The sequence below is a fragment of the Panulirus ornatus genome, chromosome 33, assembly GCF_036320965.1.
Source record: "Panulirus ornatus isolate Po-2019 chromosome 33, ASM3632096v1, whole genome shotgun sequence".
Classification (NCBI taxonomy): Eukaryota; Metazoa; Arthropoda; class Malacostraca; order Decapoda; family Palinuridae; genus Panulirus; species Panulirus ornatus.
Genome location: NC_092256.1, coordinates 21,803,933 through 21,822,955, shown reverse-complemented (window position 1 = coordinate 21,822,955; position 19,023 = coordinate 21,803,933). Strand labels below are relative to the sequence as shown.

General features: G+C 37.0%; 1 protein-coding gene across 1 annotated transcript in view; it reads left to right on the top strand.

The window, feature by feature from the left end:
* The window catches only part of l(3)80Fj (lethal (3) 80Fj), a 63,857-nt gene that overhangs the window by 8,690 nt on the left and 36,144 nt on the right, over positions 1 to 19,023 (top strand). Inside the window, exons 6-17 of the mRNA XM_071681860.1 lie at positions 185 to 386; positions 1,416 to 1,594; positions 1,833 to 2,030; positions 3,520 to 3,675; positions 5,124 to 5,289; positions 8,851 to 9,089; positions 9,983 to 10,148; positions 10,987 to 11,123; positions 12,446 to 12,612; positions 13,932 to 14,129; positions 15,888 to 16,096; positions 16,661 to 16,796. Of these exons, the coding sequence (XP_071537961.1) occupies positions 185 to 386; positions 1,416 to 1,594; positions 1,833 to 2,030; positions 3,520 to 3,675; positions 5,124 to 5,289; positions 8,851 to 9,089; positions 9,983 to 10,148; positions 10,987 to 11,123; positions 12,446 to 12,612; positions 13,932 to 14,129; positions 15,888 to 16,096; positions 16,661 to 16,796 (2,153 nt within the window). The remainder of the gene's footprint in view (positions 1 to 184; positions 387 to 1,415; positions 1,595 to 1,832; positions 2,031 to 3,519; positions 3,676 to 5,123; positions 5,290 to 8,850; positions 9,090 to 9,982; positions 10,149 to 10,986; positions 11,124 to 12,445; positions 12,613 to 13,931; positions 14,130 to 15,887; positions 16,097 to 16,660; positions 16,797 to 19,023) is intronic.

Here is a 19,023-nt window from a genome sequence, read left to right as displayed (position 1 = left end):
GAGATAAGGTAGATGTGTTTTGGAATATTGTGTAAGAAGCTTAGTTTCTCTGTAATTATTTGTAATTTTTGTATTTTTCTAGTATGTCTTCTGTCCTTAAGCACTGTGGTCGATATTTATATGTTATTAAAATCTCATTTTAGTATTTAACTCCCAAACAGATAAAGCAGCATTTTTTTTTCAGCCTTGGCCATTTGTACTGGAACAAACTCGTCCACTTTTACGTCAACTGAACCACCAGGAATTTTCAAGTGTAGTTCTCCCTGCAGCAAAAAAGTCACTCTTACGTAACCCTGAAGTAATTCTCCAGTCTGTGGCTTACCTGTGCTCTGGGCTTAATCTGGACCTTAGTACATATGTGGCTGATTTGACCAAGACACTGGCTAGTAAGTTTAATTATTTTACTATATTTTGATTAGGATTTTGATTTTAGGATGATATATTTTAGTGTGTCCATGAGCATTTCAACAGTTTTAATGCAAGGAATCAGGTATTAGTGATGGGTGGTTTGAATGCAAAAGTGGGTATTATGGCAGTTGAGGGTATGATAGGGGGTGACCAGTTTTGTGAAAGCAAATGATGAACAGCTTGTATAGTTGTTTGATGAAAAAGGACTGGTGGGTGATTGGATATACCTTGTTTAAAAAGAGGGATATACAGAAATGTATATGGTTAAATAGGGATATGTAAAGTGGGCATCATTGGATATTTACTAATTGATAGGCATGAAAAGGGAAGACACTTGTGTGTGAATATGCTGAAATAGGCAGCTGGTGGGATCTTTGGTCATTACAAGGCAGAGGTGAGAGTGAAGGTTTGTGGATACCTTAGGAAGAGTGGAAATGATCTATGCGGGTGGGGGGATGAAAGTGAGTGAGCTTGAAAAGTAGGCTTGTGTGAAGAGATGCCTTAAGAGAATGAGTTTAGAATGGCAAAAGCTGAGTAAATGTAATCAGGGGACTGGGTGAAGAATGGGAGGTATTGAGGGAAGTACTGTTTACAAGTGTTAGTGTTTGTTATGTGGAAGATGAGAGATGGACACATAAGAAAGGGTAGTGAGGGATGAGTAATTTAAGTTGCTAATGAAATAGGTGTATGGGCATTGTTTGCAGGAAAGGAGTGAAAGTAATTTGAAGATGTACAAGAGAAAGTAGGAGGAGGTCAAGAGGTAGGTGCAGGGGTTAAAAAAAGGGCAACTAAGAGTTGGGGTGAGTGAGTGTCAGCAGACTTCACTGAGAATAAGTTAATATTTTGGCAGGGGGTTAATATTGCACTCTTCTCAGTATGTTTTTTTTTTTTTTATATAGTCTTGTTGAGGGTAATACCTCTTTCTTGGGCCATCATTCCTTATGTGATCAACCATTTCCACACCTTATTTCATCCTAAGACATTTCATTTACATATTACATTCTCAGGCCCACTTCATGCCAAGGAAGACCAAATTCGAGATGATACAGTTGAAGTTTGTCGTCAACTAGCAAAGCAGTGTAGTGATGCCTCTGCTGTTGAAGCTTTTGTAAAGCTTTTGTTTGATATTTTCTTTGGCTCTGATGGGAAGTTGACAGTTACAACACACAAGGTGTCAGTTTTACAAGTAAGTTACTTGTTTTGTTTTGGCTTTTGTAACTTGAAAGAGATTATCACAGATATTTATTAAAATGAAATTATCACATTTATTCATTTTGGTCTTCTGATGTAATTAGTTGTAATGGAGTCAAAAGTATGTGAACTCATGTTGTTGGTACTAATTTGATGGCATTATTGTTGCAGTTATATTTTATGCACTTGGGTTGAGTTTGTTTGTTTTGAATGAAAAATTATATTATTTCCAGGCTGTTGAAGCTGTAAGTGAACACAGTGTTACAGGTAACAGTGCCTATGCATTATCAGTGACAGTTTTTGAAAAGATGATAAAGGTTTTGGAGACTGAGAGCCATGAAGGAACGCTTGTCCAAGCTCTTGCAGCTCTTACTGCCTGGTCAGCCAAATTCACAACAGACATTCCTCAGAAACTCATAGACTTTTTACCAGTAAGTAGATTATTAGTACACTTGCTACAATGTACTCTTACCCAAATATATTTTGTATTTGATAATGGTTGGCGTTATCATTAGAATTGTAAGGTTTGCAGTTGTTTGATAATTAAATGGATTTTATAACAAGTGCACAATAATACGCACTGTATGGAAAATATTTTAGACCTCCATCAATGGGGGTCAAACCACTGTCTGCTAAGTGCCAGGTAGGGATGCTATTAGCCAGGCTGCTTGGCTGTGAGGAACCAGCTGTTCGATTAATCACACATCTGTTTGTCCAAGATTGTGAATTTCATGGGACAATTCCCCATTTACTGCTAACTATCATAAGCTTTTTACTGAGATACTAGTAGTGCCCCTGCCTGGCACAAAGTCAAGTTTGAGCCTTGCTGTTTCCCGCATCAGCGAGGCAGTGCCAGGAAACAGACGAAGAATGGCTCATCCATTTGCTGATATAGTCTTGCTGAGGGTAATACCTCCCTCTTGGGCCATCATTCCTTATGTGATCAACCACACCCACACTTCATATCATCCTAAGGCATTTCATTTACATATTGCATTCTCAGGCCCACTTCATGCATTTGTTTAAGATATTTGATACAAGTATCAAACTTTTGCAAACCTTACAACTCTGTCAGATGCAAATACTGATGGCGGTATAAAATGCATGGATATGTGTACATGTAAAACTAGGGAGTTTGTATGTAAAAAGTGGGTGTAAGTATGTAAAGTGGATTATACAAGAAATGGATGCATGAATCTTTCAGGATTGAGGAGGTCTAGAGGAGATATGAAGAGTATTAGATACATGGCAGAGAGTGAATAAAATGTTTAAGAGTTACAGATATTCAAAAAATGAGCTCATATATTCAAAGCAACACTTCATAGAAATGCTTAACTGATACAAACATTCCTTAGTAGTTATGGTTTTTGATTCATGGATAGTAGTGGTTGGTGCCAGGTAGGCAGCCAATGACCAGGGAGGTATATTACCAGTACTACACACCTGGGTATCAGTGCTATGTAAGACAAAAGAAATAATGATCACCGAAGATGAAATAGGAAATAATGATCAGTGAAGGTGAAATAGGAAATAATGATTAGTGAAGGTGAATTGTTTCTTCATTGTGATTGGCCATCTGGGCAAAATCACCAAACAAGTTATGAACTTATCTATGCTACTTGTCGTGGGATATCAAAGAAAAACTAATATTTCTTTGTTGTTGCTGCTGAAAATAATGACAGCTTCTACTTTGCCTATTTTAAGATATCTGAAAGAATTTCTTGTAGAGGGAATGATGGTATGTCTCTGAGGGGTTTAACTTTAGATAATTCACCATAAGTATGCACTGAATGGTTTATGTGAAGAACATTAAAGTGTTAACCAGCCAATTCTCTTTAATGGATTAGGGGCTGATTGGATATAGGTAAGAGAAGTTTCATTTTATTCCTAATCACATAATGCTGAATGGTTATCTCACAGAAAGGGATGACGTTAAAATCTACCACAACAAGTGTACGCGCTGCCTATTTGCGGTGTATGCTGGGATGTGTGACATCATCAAATGCTCATAAAGTTGCATGTATTATTCCTCACTTGTTGACCAGTGTTGAAAAGGCCCTGAATCAGTTTACACAGGTGAGAAATTTTGTATTTTACATTCTGTATATTATATGTTTTTATGAAGAGGGCAAATGAGATTGGATGACATATATTAAGTTACTTCAAAGAAAGCAAGAAAATGTTTTGGAAAGAGATGAACTGTGTGAGAAGAAGAGGGAGGACAAATGGGAGTGATGGTGAGGTGAGCAGATGGGTATGTGAAAATTGGGAAAGAAGAGGTGAGGAAGAGTTGGAGTGAGTATTTTGAAGGACTAATAAATGTTTTAGATTACTGGGTGGTGGATGTGATGTGTTTAGGATGAGTTTACATGTGGTGAGATAGTTCTGGAGAATGAAATGGTGAAAGCAGAGATGGTAGTGAAAGCCTTGCATAAGGTGAAGTTTGGCAGTATGGCTGGATGGGATTGCAGATGAGATTCTCAAGAAAGGAGGTGACATTGTTATTGATTGGTTACTTATGCTGTTCAGTATTTGTGTGGCGAAGGTGTGGTGCCTGAGAACTGGCTGAATGTATGCATAGTACCCTCATACTTGTATAAAGGCAAAGGGAACATAATTAAATGCTTGAATTACAGAGCTGTAAATCTGAACAGTGTTCCTGGAAAGATTTATGGGAGATTGGTGATGTAAAGGTTGGTGATATGCAAAGAATATCTGACTAGGGAGGAGCGATGTGGCTGCAAAAGAGGTAGAGGATATGAGAAATATTTGGAGAAAGAGAGTGAATGGTATTTGGTATATATGGATGTAGAGAGTTGACTAGTTATAGAGACTTTACTGCCGGGGCCACCCCCATGAGGTAGTTCCACTTGAGGACAGGTGTCAGAGATATAGATAGATAGGATAGATAGGTTTGACAGAGAGGCTTGTGGAAGGTGCTATGAATATTTGGGGTAGGTGGAAAGCTACTGAATACATTGATGAGAATTTACCTATAGAGTAAGGGATGTGTGTGACAAGAAAGGGAGGAGGATGAGTGATTTATGGTGAAGGTAAGTCTTTGTCTAGGATTTGTGAATTGAAAGTCTGGTATGCTAAAGGTGAGGGAGCATGGGAGGTGCATCATTTGTTGTTTATAGGTGACCTAGCTTTGGTAGACTGTAGAGGGAAACTTCAGAAGCTGGAAAGAGACTTTTGGAGAGCATGTGAAAAGAGAAATTTCAGAGTAAGTGTGAACAGAAGTAAGTTAATGAGGTGCAGCAGGGAGATGAGACAGGATGACTTAAGTTTGAATAGGGAGGACCTGGATGGAATGGAGTCTTTAGGTAACTGTGAGTAGGCACATCAGTAGATGGGATTTTGGGGTCTATTCTTTTCTGAAATATCTCTTGCACATGAAATGTCTATTGACCAAAGCATCAACAGATTTTGCTTGTGATACTATAGCTTAATTATCAGAAAATGTTGTAAAGAAATTTATACACATCGTATTACCTTCTTGATTTTTTTTCTATGTGTATCAGGTTCTGATGTTAGCTGAAGCCTTAACTTGCTGTGTACTACTGTTGAAACTGAGTGCTGCTGATATTAGCTTAGAAGAGAAGGTTGCTCCAGTTTGGAATACTGCCCTTGATCTACAGAAAAGATACTTTACTGGTGAAAAATTCTTTATGCAGTCTTCAGAGGATGGTGAGTTGGAAACCCTCTTATTTTTTGAACTCCACCACTATTTCACAAATACCCTCTTGAGGTGGGGTTAGGGCATTTTACTGAAATAAGTTTAATGATGAAGACTATCAAAATCACAGATTGTTAATCATTCTTGTTAGATTTCAAAAGTTGCTATTCACTGTTTTGATTCTGTTCATAAAGCATGTTTTATAAAAGATATAGAAAAATGTAGGTAATCTTTGGGGTAGAGTTTATATATGCTGACAAAGTCATGCTAGTATTGATTGCCTTAGTCAGACATTTTGTTTATTGTTATTATATGCATAAAGGCTAGTTTCAGCTTTGCTGCACAGATATGAAACCATATGGTGTTTCTGGGTCAGGATGAGAAAAATAGAGCAATGTAAATGGTTGACTTGCATTTGGATTAGAAGAGTTTAGGATTAAAAATGAGGAAGAGATGTGGAAAAATCATTAGAAAGATGCATGGATTAAAGTTTATTTAGATGGTGTAGTGTTGTTGAATTTAGGATGGTATGGCACTGTAAAACATGGACGAATCTCTTGAGTTTGTTTGTAGATGGTGGGCTGTAGTTTTCTGTACACCGTGGAAAAAGCAGTTTGGCATAAGAGTAAATAGCATTGTAGAACACATAGGCGATGTTTGGTTGGTTAGGCTGTTATATGGTAGTATAAATGGAGGTAGGTGTGTAAGGCATGTGTACAAGTGGAAAGAGAGGAGAGCGAATGTTTCCAAGTGAAGGTTGGTCTGTGGTAGGGGTGTGCAATGTCACTGTGGTATAATTTTTTTGATAGATAGGATGGTGAGGGGGGTAAATGCTGGAGTCTTGGACAGAGGGGTGAGTGTGCAGTCTTTGAGTGATTTGAGGGTTAGCGAAGTAAGTCACTTTTAATTTGCGGATGATACAGCACTGTTAGCAGATTCAAGTGAGAAACTGCAGAAGTTGGTGACGGAGTAAATAAGAGCAAGGTTATTAGGTTTAGCAGTGTTTGAGGGATAGGTTATTTGGAGTGTGATATTGAATGGAGAAAAATTGGAGGAAGTGAAGGGTTTCAGATACATGGGAGTGAATATGGCAGCAAATGGAACCATGGAAGTGGAATTGAGTCATAGTGTGGGTGAGGGGGTGAAGGTTCTAGGAGCTCTGAAGAATGTGTGGAAAGTGAGATTGTTATTTAGGAGGGCAAAGATGGGTATGTTTGAAGGTACAGTAGTTCCAACAATATTGTATGGATGCAAGGCATGGGCTGTGTGGAAGAGGGTGGATTTGTTGGAAGTTAAATGTTCGAGGACAATATTTGGTGTGGAGGTTTGATCAGGTAAGTGATAGAAGGGTAAGAGAGATGCATGATAATAAAAAGAGTGTGGTTGAGAGTGATGAAGAAGGTTTGCTGAAATACATATGGAGAGAATGAGTGAGGAAAGGTTGACAAAGAGGATATATGTGTCAGAAGCGAAGGGAAGAAGGAGAATGGGGAGGCCAATTTGGAAATGGAAGGTTAGAGTGAAAATGATAGTGAGTGATTGGGGCCTGAACATGCAGGAGAGTGAAAGGCATGCGTAAGTTAGAGTAAATTAGAATAATGTGGTTTACATGGGTCGACATGCTGTCATTGGACTGACCAAGGGCGTGCGAAGCGCTTGGGGTAAACCATGGAAAGTTCACTGGGGCCTGGTTGTGGACAGGGAGCTGTGGTTTCTGTGCATTATGCATGACTGCTAGAGAGTGATTGTGATTGGATGCAGCCTTTCTTTATCTATTCTTGTTGCTATTTTGCTAACACAGGAAATGGTGGTCAAGGTGGATAAACAAGAAACAAGTGGAGGTAGAAGGAGAAGGGATTTGTAGATACAGTGAGTGAATTGATTTTAGCAAGAGGTAATTTAGATGAGAGTGCCAGAGGAGAGATTTTTGGTTATGTGTTTTGGGGTTGTTTTGTACAAAAATATAAGTTTGAATGTAGATTTTAGTTTCACTTGATCACTGAGCTTAGTGTGGAAAGTGTTAAAAAGAAGTAATTACATTAGCAAGGAAGCTCATGTTTTAAGATTGTGGACATAGATAGAGGACAGTGAAAAGAGAGGTTTACATTTGATCCATCCCATATAAAAGGTAGTGGATTTGAAGATGGTTGATATTTTATGCAGACTTCTTAATACAGATGTTTTGAATAGATATGAAGCTTTGTGTATATTAAGCCTACTAAGTTCAGATGATCTTCCTATGTTGTAACTTGTTATTTTTTTGTGGCTTATGAGTTTGTGAACTTGCTTCCTCAAAAGTTTTTGAATTTTCATTTTGGGGAATACCCTGTATCATATTCAGTTGTTACTTACTTTTGATGATTTTCAATGTCTGATGTTTAGTGATTTTGTTTTATGGATTGTGTACAGGACATTGGATTTAGTGGTGAAATTTTATTCTTTTTCAAACAAATACCAGAATGTTTGACTTGTGCAGCAATCATTTTATTGCAGAAAACATACTGTTCAAGAATACTTAAAGTGTGTCCTAAATATAGATATTTGTGATTTTTTTCATTATAAAGGCTACTGATGGTTATTGAGCCTTTACCCTAGTAAATCATGTAGTTATTTGAGAAATCCCAAGCTAGGTTGAAAATTTTTGAGGAAAAGATAAAATTGTTTTCTCATGGATTCCAAGTAGTTTCTGTTATTATATAATCATATTTTAAAAATGTTTTAAATAATCATTGATGCTGGGAATGTTCTGTTGCTGTACTGGAAAGGAAAATTCTTGAACTTTGTCATGGCCCAGTTTAAATGAATTCTTGCCAGATTTTTTTTCATATAAGTCCTTGTAGCAGTAACCTTATGTTAAGCTGGCATAGTTAGAAATTTCCAGTTTCTTGGCCTATAGCATCTAGTTTCAACATAGCAGGATTTGCATGTGACTGCCTTTGTTCCCTAGTCCAGTGGACGAAATACCAGCATACTCAAATGTGAACTATAGAGCTATTTTCTAGAATTGGCATGACCAGAACATGAGCACAAAACTGCAAACTTGGCAGTCAAGCACTCAAAACCACTCTTGCACACCTAACATTCATTTACATCAAACAGAAATTAAGATGTTTTGTCAGAATTTTTTGATATGCATATCATTACAATTGAACTTTACTGAAAGTTGCTCTTATGAGTTTTTAAGGCATTTGCTTTTTATATAATTTTATTCATGTATAGTAACTCATTTAAATGTAGTGCAGGTTGTACATATTTTCAATTTTAATTCCCAACTACACACATGAACAGTAATCTTGACAGCTCATGGGTGGATTTTGCTTTTAAGGCCATTGCTTGTGTTTTCTTGGCATGACCTTGATATACTGGGAGAGGCAGTTAGTTATGACTGAATCCAAAATTGGTTTTTAGAGTGTTATAACAGTTTGTTCCTTCTGGTAATTCTGGCTTCACTTCTGGTTAGGTAAATAGTATTTTTCTTGTAGATGCAGCTTCTTAAAAATCAGAGGAATAGATTATGCATTTGTATTTCCTGTTAACGAACTGTTCATTTTTTTTGTTGATTTTCATTTTAGGTTTGCTTCAGTTGGTGGCATGGTGTGAGCTACTTTTGTCTCAGCATAGTGGTCGCCTTGGTAGTGAAAGTCAAGCTGTTCATCTGGCTCTTGTTTGGTGTCTGGTATGCCCTCACTCGAAAGTCCGAATAGCTGCTCAGAACTCTACAAAGAAACTTGTGTCTTCCTTGGGAGGAGCACATTTAGCTGTAGATCTTCTGAAGACCCTGTCATCCATGACTGTAACTTTCAAGATCCAGGTGAGTGATTGAGGTTGTATCGAATATTTGTTGAGATGGCAGGTGTGGTGAAAAGTTTATGTAAATAAAAAAAACATCCTAAGGTTTGAAAATTTGAATAATTAGATATTGGTTAGCTTTGGGTTATGCATGTGATAACATTAAGTTACAGTGTTTTCAGCATTATTAAGTAAATACAGTTAAAAAAGAAGCTTTAGTTGGAGATATAAATAGAATTATGAGTGAAATTCAGACCATCATGATTACTTATGTATTAGATTGCTTTTACACTATACCACCTATTTTGATTAGATTATTAATAGCATTTTTGGGGACAAAAGAAATCACAAATGATTTTGAGTTTATATGGTTTTGGTAAAGGTCACTGTCATGAATATTAGATGAATTGTTTGATTACAGTAAATTGAGTTGATGAATTACTGATTATGATCAAAAAGATTATTTAGTAATATGTTGTAGAAGAATGGTGAAGAAAGATTATTTAGTAATATGTTGTAGAAGAATGGTGAAGAATGTTGAACTGTAAGGTCAATAGGCTATGATTTTTTGTTTTTTGCACAAACTTACCCAGGTAGGTAGAACTATGAATTCAAAATGCAGGATTGAAAGTTTTCAGTCGGAGTCTCAAAGGGTTCATTTAAGATTTTCATGACTCTTTGTTGCTCGTTTTGACTTTTAGAGTTTGCATCATAGCTTTCAAAAGGTCCTTTACTGCATTCAGTTCAAATGATTTGTAGATTTGCACAGATTGTTTTTAATTTCAACTTTTGCAATGTTCTCATACATTTTTAATATTGTGTAATATCACCTTCCTCTTTGTGGGAGATGATACTGCAGTCATTACATGTTAGAAGTGTCCAAAGAAAGAATTAAGACGGAAATGTTTTTGGCAGAAAGTAGAAGAGCAAGATGCTGGGGGTGGAAGTGGGGGAGGAGAGCTGAGCCCTGCTGGGGTAGCTCAGGCTCTCACCACCATTTGTTCTCCCAGCATTAATGACAAACAGCAGAAGGAACACCTAGCTGTCTTAGCTCTCCAATCGGCTTTTCATATGACCCTTGGTAAGCTTTTATATGACAATTCCATGGTTTGCAATTTGATTTTATTAGAGTGGATTTGAATATCTCTTAATTTAAATTTGTGTGCATCTAGTTCTAATGTCAGAAATGATTGTGATCAGTATTTTAGAAGTAAAGTTTCTCCATGGGAACTGTAATGTCAAATTTTCAGCACTACTTTATTTGAAACACACTGTATTGGAATATGTAGATTGTATGTAGGGAAACAGATTAGGCTTTTTCCTATTTGAAGCATTGCTTTGGCCAGGAAAATAAGGAGATTTTAGAAATGCAGATATTACTCCCCAAGCAATCTTTTTCTCATTGATGACTCTATGGCCATGTTTGCTTATAGTGATGCATAGCACATTTACAGATCTCATCACTGCCTTCTAAAGATTGTGATTTCCATTGTTCAACAATATACTATGCTTCATTTTCATTTCCTCTTAGATGATGTGTAGCAACCCAATCTTTTCCAGCTTTTCTGGTTTAACTGTTCATCTTGTGATTTCTTGTTGACTGAGGGTTTGGGTTAACCCGTGTGATTGTTATTATTTATGTATTTCTTCTGTTTGATTGCTTCACATATGTGATAATCTTATTGACTTTCAGAAGACTTTGAAAAGTAATTTGAAATTTTTATTTTTTTGATCAGTGTCCAAAATGTGTAGAGAAATTTGAGCTACTTGGCTGTGAATACAGACAGGTGCTCTTTTTTGTAAAAGTATATGAATATTAAACTCCACATAAAAGAAACTTTCCTTAAAATGATATTATCTGTACCATTCAAATATTTTTTTAACTCTTCTGATTATATGCATTTTCTTCTCTTCAACAGTCCGCGAAAATCCAAATCTGTGGGAACAAGTGTGTCGCTCTCAAGGCTTAAGAGCAGAAGATGTTGTAGCTAGCCAAAAGGACATACTTGTACAGCAGTTTACAGTTGACTACATTCCATCACCAATTAATGAACAGGTAACTTTGATAACAGAATTTCACTCGATAAAGTTGGTACATTCTATTAGAATTTCATTATTCTCAATTTGGTTTAATGATTATTTACTTTCAGTGCTATATTTTTTTATTGTTTTCTCACAACATACTTATGAAATCTTATAAAATCTCTTCTGACATTGCCATAATAGCCATGCTAGTGTACTGTGATTACTCCATATTTCACTAGACTTGTAGATTTGGGCCATCTGGGCCCTTATTCTCTCACTCCTGTAGAGGGCTGTGATGCAGCTGACCAGCTTGCCATTGGCTTTTGGAATTGGACTTACACTGAGCAGACACTCTGAAGACTATAAACCCTTGTTTTGTTTCATTAGAGAATGGCAGAATGGCATTGTTTGGTGGTACAATCACTCTCCACTGCCATTTATCTTATTTATGCAGAAGAGGGTGTTTTGAAATGGTTTGGGCACATGGAGAGAATGAGTGAGGAAAGATTGGCCTAGAGGATATATGTGTCGGAGGTGGAGGGAACGAGGAGAAGTGGGAGATCAAATTGGAGGTGGAAAGATGGAGTGAAAAAGATTTTGAGTGATCGGGGCCTGAACATGCAGGAGGGTGAAAGGCGGGCAAGGAATAGAGTGAATTGGATCGATGTGGTGTACCGGGGTTGACGTGCTGTCAGTGGATTGAATCAGGGCATGTGAAGCGTCTGGGGTAAACCATGGAAAGTTGTGTGGGGCCTGGATGTGGAAAGGGAGCTGTGGTTTTGGGCATTATTGCATGACAGCTAGAGACTGAGTGTGAACGAATGGGGCCTTTATTGTCTTTTCCTAGTGCTACCTCACACACATGAGGGGTGAGGCGGATGGTATTCCATGTGTGGCGAGGTGGCGATTGGAATGAATAAAGGCAGATAGTGTGAATTGTGTGCATGGGTATATATGTATGTGTCTGTGTGTGTATATATATGTGTACATTGAGATGTATAGGTAGGTATATTTGTGTGTGTGGATGTGTATGTATATACATGTGTATGGGGGTGGGTTAGGCCATTTCTTTCGTCTGTTTCCTTGCGCTACCTCGCAAACGCGGGAGACAGCAACAAAGCAAAATAAATAATGAATAGTAATGTAGCTACAAAATTGTTTGATGTAACAGAGCTTCTCCATTTAATAAAAAAATTTCTTTTTTTTTGTAATTGATGAATAGATTAATGAGTGTTTTTAGAATATTGATAATTGCAAATTAGCTAACTTTTATGCCATATCTTATTCATTTAGAAGGGATCTCTAAAAGGAAATGAATGAACTTAGTAATGATTTAGTTGTTTTCTCTTTCAGATATTTTCTGGCCTTTGTCGTCTTGCTGGTCGAGTCATTTTGCCTCCAGTTATGGATTTTGTTTTTAGTCGATTAAATAATCCCAAACTGGTGGAGGTGACGGATGAGGACTATGCTATATATTTAACTCCAGAGGGAACATTATACAATCAAACAGTTGTTGAGAAGTGGGTAAATTTTTACTTTCTGTTGAGTGGACAAAAGATTGCAACATTAGATAAAAGGAATACAGTACTTGATTCATGGAGGGTTACAGTAGTTTTATGTTGTAAATAAGTTTATTTATCCTGATTGGATGATGTTTGCGTGTTACTCTTTAATATATGTGTATGCATTTTTCAGCTTTCAGAGCAATGTGAGACAAAGGGAATCTGCATTTGACCTATCAGATGTTGGATCATAGGTTTTTGACTCCTTCAAGGGTTAAAAAACTACTGAAAATATGCAAAAGTATTCAGCATTTTAAATTGATTCTGACAGTATTATGAAAGTATTATGAAAGTCATAGTAAGAAAGAGTGGCAAAGAATTTGAGTTGCATGTGGAAATATTCATTAGGGAAGAATAAAGTTAGGATAGAAAGTGAAAGTGAAATAGAAATAATATGAAGCATTCTTGGCCCAGTATGCTTTGTGCTGGATACAACAAGCAGATGAGCAAAAGTGAACAAGTGATTTAATGGATCAGGGTTTAGTAGAAGGGATCTAGGACTTCATTCCAGCCAAAATGACCTTTGCTGTGCAGTTGTTGCAGTTAAGCATACTGGCAGGCAAACCATTACTGTTTTGAAGTAAATTCAGAATAAAAGCTATGAAAGGAAGATCATTGAGCCCTTTCAGAGTGCCAGAGTTGATGTTTTGATGAAGGGGTAGAGGAGCCCCCTCGAAAATTATAGAAATAAGATTTTTATCTGAATACCCAGAGGGGGAAGAATTAGTGCATATATGGTCAGAGGAGTCCTTTTATTATTTAGGAGTTATGACCTGTGTATTCTTGGGAGGAAGATCTGCAAGATGGTCTCTGCTCCCATTTTTAGTGTCTCTGATGTAATGCATTTCTTCACTTCCTGATTGTTTAGTCTTTGGAAGACCATGTGAGGTTCCATACATAATTATTTTTCATGTAATTTCATGGTAATTTTTTGACTCAAATTTTGAGTTTTATTTTATCTTATGTAGGACCATCCTTTTAAGATATTCCCATTGTATTTTCCTTTCATATAATTTTTACTTTTTGTTATTAGTGTTAAGTTTCCTAGGATACTCCTTTAATTTTTATTCCTTTTTTAGATATTCTGGCAGTATGGTTACTATGTGTGTTAGTTAAGCTGTTAAGTTGTCAGTTAGCTTGTGTTTAGTTGGAGGAATCTCTTTCCTCTAGATTTTTTCAGTGTGACTCCCATATGTGCTTAGTGTTATTTGAATTTTCCTGGCATTTTTAACTTTATTTACTTTTTACCCTTAGAAACATAAGAGTTTTTTTTTCAGAGCTTTTGAAGATCACCTAAACATTAAGAATGTGAAGAAGTCTAACAAAGTGTACAGCCACAAAGAACAGATCATGATGCTTGAAGAACGCAAAAAAGAACTGGAGAAGAAACGAAAAGAGGGAAAATTAGATCTGACACCTAAGCAGAAGGAAGTTCTGAAGGCTCAAACAGAGAAAGAAAATGCTGTACGAAAGAGGTGAGAAGTTATGCTTTATATTATACGGAATAGACTGTGGTGTATGTTTTTGTTTATAAATGAATGTTAGGAAGAGTTTTTAGTTTATACATGAAATAATAATGATAGTGCAGAATTAGAGCATCATCAAAGGTGACGAGTTAATTTGATCTGGGTTGTGTAGAATCGGTAAGTTTTTGGCTGTGTCACATATGATGAGTTAATTTGATCAAGGTTGTGTAGAATCAGAAAGTGTTTGGCTGTGTCACATATACCTAATAATGTCTCTTAACCTTGCCTTGCCCAGCCAACCTCACTGCAGATATAGATCCAGTCCCATGCCAGACATGGTTGGTAGGCATAATCTACTGTATGTATTCTGAGTTGTTCATTTAACCACTCACTAATCCAGTGTACATCAGTCTCTGTCACCTGGAAGGCTACACCAAGTGAAGTAGGAAGCATCATAAATTATTATTTTTTACTCATTTTAGCTATCCCATTAGTATCCCATTGTTATTATTCAGATTCCTGGCTTTAGTGTGATCATTACAAGCCATTTTTGCACATGGAAAGCTATATATACAAAAAATTTGATAAGATGGCATTTTGAGATAGCAGAAGACAGATATGTCATTTTTTTTCTTACTAAATAGCTGCTCTTGATGATCAAAAAATAGTCCCATTCCTCTTGAACATCAGGAGTCATGGACATAGAAGTTAGCCATTATTTGTTTAAGCACAGTTACTCCCAGCAGTTCAATATACTTAGGTTCTTGGAGCTAGAACATGACCAGAATTTGTTTACAAGTGGATGAAGAAGCATTTTTAGAAATGGACATTACTTTCTTCATTTGATCACTCTTCCTGCATAGGTATTTCTCATTTGGATCTTGCACATCCATTAATTTTTTGTGGACTTGAAGTGCTTTGTTGTAACATCCACCCCAAACATGCCAAACATTTCTCTCTGTTGCTGGTCCAGTTAAATGTATTATCATTAAAGCATCTTGGAAGTCTTTATTCCTGTTATACTTAGCTTTCAGTGATTCTCCTGTTTGTCCAATGGATTTCACCTACCTTGGAATTAGACCCTTGGAAATGAAGTACTTGAGAAAGAGAAAGGTGTGGGATGGATCAGTCATGTCATCAGGTATTTAGAGAGCATGGGAGAAGAAAGGCTGGCTAAGAGGATATATATGTCAGAAGTGGGAGAGAGACTGACTAAGGATATATTTACAAGAAGTGAAGGGAACAATGGGAAGGGGAAGACTGAAAACAAGTTAGAGGGTTGGAGTGAAGGAGGCTGAGGACATTAGGGCCTGAACATTCATGAGACTGAAAGGCGAGCATTGGAATAGAATGAATTAGATTGGTATGGTATCTTAATGTGGGAAGGGTAGTGGGATGGTGATTTGCTGTCACTGGGCTGAACTGGGTGAAAAGACAGGATTTTCACTTCCTCCAAAATTCATAAATATTTTCCCATTTCTCCTCTTTTTCCCCTTCATTTATCTCTATATTTCAATTAAGGCCAGGCTTGATGTGGACTTTTGTCCATGACTGGAGCCTCCATCTTTTAAAAAGAATATAAAGCTGTGAAGATTTACTAAGGAGTGGTCTGTGTGGCTTAGGTATAGGTGATGGGCCCTGATTTTGGTACTTCTCACATAATAGCAAAATACTGGAAGTGTCTGACTATGGCTGTTCAGTTCATTCTGATGCTGCCTCACTAGGTGGGAATGGGAGTTAGGTGTAAGAAAAAGCTTTCTTTTTCAGGATCAGAGAATTGTTGGAGAGTATATCAAGCTCAGTTTCACTCCTAGAGGCAGCTGTAGTTGGTAATGTGGAGGACCTTTCACTACACTTCACTAAATTGGTCCCTCTTCTTACCTGGATTCTTCGTAGTCCCCTAGTAGCTCCGCAAATGTGCAACATCTTTGTTAGTTTACGCAGAGCAGTCTTTGATGCAGAGGATGAAGTTTATGGTAAGTTGTCATTTTATCTATTTTATAACTTCTATTATTTCTCAAACACAGAAATGGTAGGATGCCTGTTTGAAATGAATAAAGAAGTTTATTGAAACAGATTAGTTTTATATTCCAATGTGCATATGTTTACATGACCACTCTGTTTAAGTAGTTTGGCCTGGTTATTCATGTTCCCAGATTAAGATTCATAATTTGTTAACAAATGGATTATGCATTGTTGTTTTGGGTGTTGCTGGACTCCACTTGCTTGTAGTTATACCGCAGGTGAAAGTCACCTTCATTGAGGCTGTATCATATCAGTATGTGAAAATGAGTACAGTTTCATCAAAGAATTTCTTGTTGCAAAACATTACAGGTATGAGGTCAGCAACTGGTGATTAGGAAAGTTTTTGCATGTACCATCACAATGTGGTTGTTGGAATATGTAGTTGACAAATTTACATTACAAGGGAATTTATGATAGAGGGTTTTTATATGTTGACTTAGTACATATAGAAATGTCGAATAAGATGCTGCTAAATTGTCACTTGAGAAAATATTGATAGATTTGTCCTCTTGCAGCGCATACCTTAGCCCGTACTACAGTCCGAGTTTGTGAGCCAGCAATGAAACTACCAGAGGACTGGCTAGGTGAGCCACTCGAAGCTGCAGCCCTCAGAACATTAAATATGATTCACACTGCTACTGTACCAAAAAAGTAGGTGCATAACTTGAGAAAGCAAATTTGATGTCATTTACTCTTACATCTTATAATGTCTTTATTGTAGGAGATATATTTTCATGGGAAAATTCATCCCAGTTTGCAGGAAATGGATGAAATAGTATGATGCATTTTTTTGGTTTATAGATTTATTCATTGTCTGTTAGGGCAAAGAAGGGTATATTTGAAGGTATATTTTACATCACAGTATTGTATGCATGAGAGTGTTATGCCTTGTACACAAGAATTGAAGAGGATGGAACTTTTGGAAATGAAATATTGGTGTGATTTGAAGTTCATTGATCATGCAAGGAATGACAGTGAAGAGAAAAGTATGGTTTAAATGCAGCCTGAGTAAGAGAGCTGACCATGTGCTGAAATGGTTTGGAGTGAAGAAAGCCTGACTAAGAAAATCTGTGTCAAAAGTGGAGGGAGCAAGGGGAATGGGGAAATTGAGAAAGAGATGGAAAGATAGAGTGAAGGACGCTCTGTGGTTTTAGGGCTTAATCATTCAAGAGGGTAAGAGGCATGCGTGTGGTAAAATTAATTGGATTAGTATGGCATGAGGGAGGCACTGTTCTGTCATTTGGATGTCTCAGGGCATATGAAGTGGTCAGGGTAAACCATAGATTAGTCTGTTAGATTTGATTGTGGATGGAAGGTGCTGGTTTTGTTACTTCTTGTGGAATAGCTTGAGAGTAGATGTCTTCTAATAAGGCCATTAGTCAGTTGTTCTTGATGCTGCATAACTAAGGCAAGAAATACATTTAGTTATGGAAAAATTTCTTTTAAGGAAGTTTGCTTCATTATATAATAGCCCTTTTTGCTAATAGCTGAACACTGTAGAAGATGCAAGAATTTTTTTGAAAGAATCCACATTTTGATTTGAACAAGTAAGAATTAATATAGCTTTTATGGTGATGGTTGTAGAAAACATTTACCTGAAGAGTGTCAGTTTGCAAATGAAGAAGTAAAAAAGAAGAGGCTCTTGAAAGCTGGAAGACTATTAGGCAGTGATCCTCAAGCATGAGATACATTTCATAGAAATATACTGCTTAGGACTCTGTCCAGTTTTTTACTCACAGAAGAGGCAGCAGCCTACATTCACCCTTTGTGAACAACTCATTTGTATTCCTGGCTGGCTAGTCAGCATCAGCCACCAGGCTGTTGCTGATCTGCTTCATACATTTTATAGGATGAGGTTGCCAACCTAAGGTAGTCACTGAAGGTAGGAGATATCTTTTGAAAAAGGTGAGGAAAGGTTGGGCCGAGTGACAAAATCAGGAAAAAATTTTTGTGCGACTGCCTTGGAGAGAGAAGTTTCTTCAGCTTTCAAAACCCATGTTTCTCTTCACTGAATTCTGTCCCATAGGCAAGAAATTGAATGTACATGAAAGAAGATCGTTGGAGAAAAATTTCAAGTAAGAAACCTCCAGACAAACACCTTTGAATGGACCCAGTGGCCTGTTGCTTTATGAATTTCATGATACTCTTTTGTGTATCTTTGATATATAGATATTATGATCATCTCTTTGCACATTTATAGAGTGTCAGTTTGCAAATGAAGAAGTAAAAAAGAAGAGGCTCTTGAAAGCTGGAAGACTATTAGGCAGTGATCCTCAAGCATGAGATACATTTCATAGAAATATACTGCTTAGGACTTTGTCCAGTTTTTTACTCACAGAAGAGGCAGCAGCCTACATTCACCCTTTGTGAACAACTCATTTGTATTCCTGGCTGGCTAGTCAGCATCAGCCACCAGGCTGTTGCTGATCTGCTTCATACATTTTATAGGATGAGGTTGCCAACCTAAGGTAGGAGATATCCTTTGAAAAAGGTGAGGAAAGGTTGGGCCGAGTGACAAAATCAGGAAAAAATTTTTGTGCGACTGCTTTCAAAACCCATGTTTCTCTTCACTGAATTCTGTCCCATAGGCAAGAAATTGAATGTACATGAAAGAAGATCGTTGGAGAAAAATTTCAAATAAGAAACCTCCAGACAAACACCTTTGAATGGACCCAGTGGCCTGTTGCTTTATGAATTTCATGATACTCTTTTGTGTATCTTTGATATATAGATATTATGATCATCTCTTTGCACATTTATAAAAGTTGATTGACACTACATTGTTAAGTGTTGTTTATGAATCATTTAGCCATGTGTGGTGGACATTTGACAGGTTGTGATTGTTATGATCCATTAGGAAAATAGAGGAGTTCAAGAG